This window comes from Tripterygium wilfordii, chromosome 7, assembly GCF_013401445.1.
Source record: "Tripterygium wilfordii isolate XIE 37 chromosome 7, ASM1340144v1, whole genome shotgun sequence".
Taxonomy (NCBI): domain Eukaryota; kingdom Viridiplantae; phylum Streptophyta; class Magnoliopsida; order Celastrales; family Celastraceae; genus Tripterygium; species Tripterygium wilfordii.
In genome coordinates this window covers 14,538,861-14,542,623 of record NC_052238.1, presented here as the reverse complement: position 1 = coordinate 14,542,623, position 3,763 = coordinate 14,538,861, and the positions used below count along the sequence as shown (strand labels likewise).

The 3,763-nt window shown below is 39.4% G+C and overlaps 1 protein-coding gene across 1 annotated transcript; it reads left to right on the top strand.

Moving 5' to 3' along the window:
* The first annotated feature begins 566 nt into the window (after positions 1-566).
* LOC120002748 (O-acyltransferase WSD1-like) lies at positions 567-3,467 on the top strand. Its single transcript, XM_038851541.1, has 6 exons — positions 567-1,426; positions 2,251-2,323; positions 2,411-2,478; positions 2,599-2,811; positions 2,910-3,047; positions 3,150-3,467. Exons 1-6 carry the CDS (start codon positions 662-664, stop codon positions 3,303-3,305), a joined length of 1,413 nt encoding a protein of 470 aa, XP_038707469.1. The 5' UTR covers positions 567-661; the 3' UTR covers positions 3,306-3,467.
* Positions 3,468-3,763: the final 296 nt, after the last annotated feature.

Genomic DNA, 3,763 nt, shown 5'->3' with positions numbered 1-3,763 from the left:
GGACAGATTAGAGACTAGGGTTTTTAATTAATTGTTTTAAATCCAATTCGTATTTACTTTGATTACAAAATCGTTTATGCTACTGAGTCATTCGGTCAATTTCATTTACTTGCTTTTATTTTAAATTCATAGCGTTTATTAGTGTTAGCTAGTCATTTACATATCATTCACCACCAAATTTACATTGCTTACTCGTGGATCGATACCAGACTCATCGGTTTATTACTTACCGATACCCTATACTTGGGGTAAATATACAAACTTTGGTGTCGGTTAGTGGTCATCTTCCTGATTTTATTCTTAGTACGATATTCCCTTCCTGAAAGCTGTTGCAATACGTTCCTGTGACACTTGACATACTGACAAGACATGTCTCAATTTTTTCATCCACAAATAAATGAGGTTCTTGACCTCTTTCCAAAAAAAATAGAGAAATAGAGAAATTGATTTGCTCAAAAGAACAGTCGAACAGATACCCAAAAGATAACAAACATACATACATTCATGATCAATATCTTCCAGAAACAAAGAGGAACCATGGAAGTCACGTGACATTTGACATATCCGATTTTTGTCATTTTCTGTCCTAACGAACAAAACATACACTCTTTACCGTCTTCCGCTCATTTGTGGCAATTTTAGGCAAAAAGTCCTTCAATCAATGGCAACTGAATCCGACGAGCCTCTCACTCCCGCCGGCAGACTCTTCCTCCAGCAGGAGATGGAAACCATAATCCACCTCGCCATTGGCATGAAATACCCCATCGACATTGACTCCAGCAAAGCCTTTCTCAAGAACTCAATCATGATTAATCACCCCAGGTTCTGTAGTCTCTTAGTACGAGACCGCAGCGGCCGCGAGTACTGGCGAAGAACCGAGGTCGACATCGACCGGCACGTCATCGTACTCGACGCCCCTGTCACTACCCCCGACAGTCACGGTTCCACTGCAGAGGCAGCAGTGAACGAGTATTTAGCAGGTTTGGCTGTGAGTACACCGCTCAGTACGGAGAAACCACTGTGGGAGATTCACGTACTGCGAGCCCAGCGGTGCTCAATTATGAGAATCCATCACGCGCTGGGAGACGGGATCTCGTTAATGTCGATGTTCTTGGCGAGTTGTAGGAGGGTAGATGATCCTGATGCGCTGCCCAGAATACCTTCTGGGAAATCAAAGCAGAATCAAAGTGGGAATGAGAGGAGGAGGAGGAGGAGGAATTGGGGAGAAGTGGTGTGGGGGATTTTGATGATGGTGTGGTCTAATTTGGTGTTTATGGTAGATTTTGTGTTGAGAAGTTTGTGGGTTTGTGACAACAAAACTGCCGTCACTGGAGGCGCTGGGGTGGAGCTGTGGCCGAGAAAATTGGCTACTGCCAAGTTCTTGTTGGAGGATATGAAGTTGGTCAAAAAAGCTGTTTCTGATGCGGTAATTATATTCAGATTCGTCTTTTTCTTAGCTGAGTCGGGAAAGACAACAACAAATAGAAGTAGAGGTCTCTGACCTAGAATTCAAATATTTCCAAAATTCTACAATATTTGGTAGATTTATATAATATACAAGTCCATTTTTGTTTCTTCTAACAGCTTATTGGCTGCATTATTAGTTAATTCCACGTTTACGTAGACATTGTTATAAAATCCTTGACAACGTGTTTATTGTTTTAAGCTGAATGAAAGATTGCTTCTTTGACATTGCTCCAGATATTTGTCCTACATTTAATTCTTCATATGTAAGTTCATTAGATTCTGTGAAGGAAAGGGTGATTGTGTGCGTCATATGTAATAACTTCGTCTGATATAATTTTTAGAGTGGTGGTGATGAAGCAATGGAGTCCGGATTATCAAGTAATTTTCTCTCTGTTTTCCTTCCCGTAACTAGCAATTTTAGCTTGCAAATTTTCCGTTTTAATTTTTAGGATATAGATCTGAATGGGAACATTGCATTCACGGGGAAGAGAGAGCCATTATGCTTCAGCCCACAAGGTCACTGATGGCTTATTAGTTACGTTAATCAATCGGTTCATCTCTGTAAGAATGCAATCCACAAGTTTCTTTTTTAGCTTACCATTGATTAAAGAAACATGCTTTTGTCGAGAATAGCTTATGAACTGAACTAATTGTGAATCTGCTGAAGTGACTTAAATGAGAAAACATCACCCTGTTTTGCCGTGAGAACTCTGCAATCTATGACCTGCAGGTGCTGATACTCTGACAGAATATAATTATATTGATTTGTTTCGCAATATGCAGACCATTAATGATGTTCTTTTTGGTGTGGTATCATTGGGGCTATCAAGATACTTAGACCATCGGTCGCCAAATGGTAAAGATTACATAAAGATGCTCCTTCTTGTACTTTTCAATGATAAATAAATGTCATTTGAGTTTAATTTGGCTGCTGTTATGTTAGCTGTGCAAGAGGGCCTTCGATTGACGGGTCTAGCCATGGTTAATTTGAGAGATCAACAAGGGCTACAGGTCAGTTATGTACTCATTACATTCACCCTGTCTTCCATATCTTTTCTTACTTCGCTTGAGAGATCATTGAGATTTCAGTTTGTGGCAGCGGATGTTAATTGTTAATTATATATTGATCAGGATGTAACCGAGTTGATGAAAAACAACTCAGGAACACGGTGGGGTAACAACTTCGGCATGATTCTTCTGCCAGTTTATTACCATAAAAGTGGTGAAGATCCGTTATCATATTTGAAGAGAGCTAAATCAATGATTGATAGGAAAAAGCAATCTGTTGAGGCTCACTTCTCGTACAAAATCGGAGACCTGGTGATGTCCTTGTTTGGAGCAAAGGTGAAGATTTACTGCAATTCCTGAACTGGAATAGCTTGCCAAGATTTCCTCTTTAGTAACTGTCTTTCTGTATTATTTTCATGTGTTTTATGTTGCAGATGGCTTGTTGGTTAAACTACAGAATTCTTTGTAACACTACGTTTGCGATCTCAAATGTGGTCGGTCCACAAGATGAGATTGCATTTGCAGGGAATCCCATGACTTTCTTGAGAGCCAATAATTCTAGCCTGCCTCATGTACTGTCTCTCTCTTAAAACTCACTTGTTTTTTTTTTAATAGTTGACGAACATTTTCCTGAGTATTAGTGACTCAAGAATGGTCTGGTTTGGAAAATGCAGGCTCTAGCAATGCACCTGGTGAGCTATGTAGGAAGGGCTGACATGCAAATCTCCGTAGCTAAAGACATCATTCCTGATCCAGAATTTCTGGCGAAATGCTTCGAAGAAGCGTTGCTTGAGATGAAAGAAGCGGCTGCTGCCATCACTAAGTTCTAGCGGGAAGCTGTTGTCTTTTGAATGTATTAGCATTTAGAGTTGTTGCAAACTCGTTCTTGTATACTAACAAAACTACAGTAGAAAATCTCAGTTATAAACACGGAAAGAGAGGATTACGAATTCTTTGACTTCTCTGTGAAAATATTGAGACTGCTTATCTTAGATGCGCAGAGAAACAACTCTCAACAACATGAATGCAGATCAATTAGAGCTATATTTTTAGTATCATAATTGGTTTAATGAAAGATGATGGGATTTATATGCATTTTGTTATGGAGGATATGCATACTTATAAATGCTGTATAATGTCGCATCTCAAAGTTCCTGGTTTTTTTTTTTGTTTAAATTTCTTTCTTCTGGTTAGGAGCGGGGAGTAAAGGATTTCATGAAACTAGACTGTGACAACAGATAGCTCGAGGATTCAGTCCCTCTTAAAATATTTGGACAGTAACTGCACG

Excerpts from the sequence above, each read along its gene's own strand:
- LOC120002748 (XM_038851541.1), top strand. The coding sequence starts at position 662 with ATGGCAACTGAATCCGACGAGCCTCTCACTCCCGCCGGCAGACTCTTC. Across the intron at positions 2,324-2,410 it reads AGACCATCGGTCGCCAAATG|CTGTGCAAGAGGGCCTTCGA; the intron begins GTAAAGATTACA and ends CTGTTATGTTAG. Across the intron at positions 2,812-2,909 it reads TGTCCTTGTTTGGAGCAAAG|ATGGCTTGTTGGTTAAACTA; the intron begins GTGAAGATTTAC and ends TTTATGTTGCAG.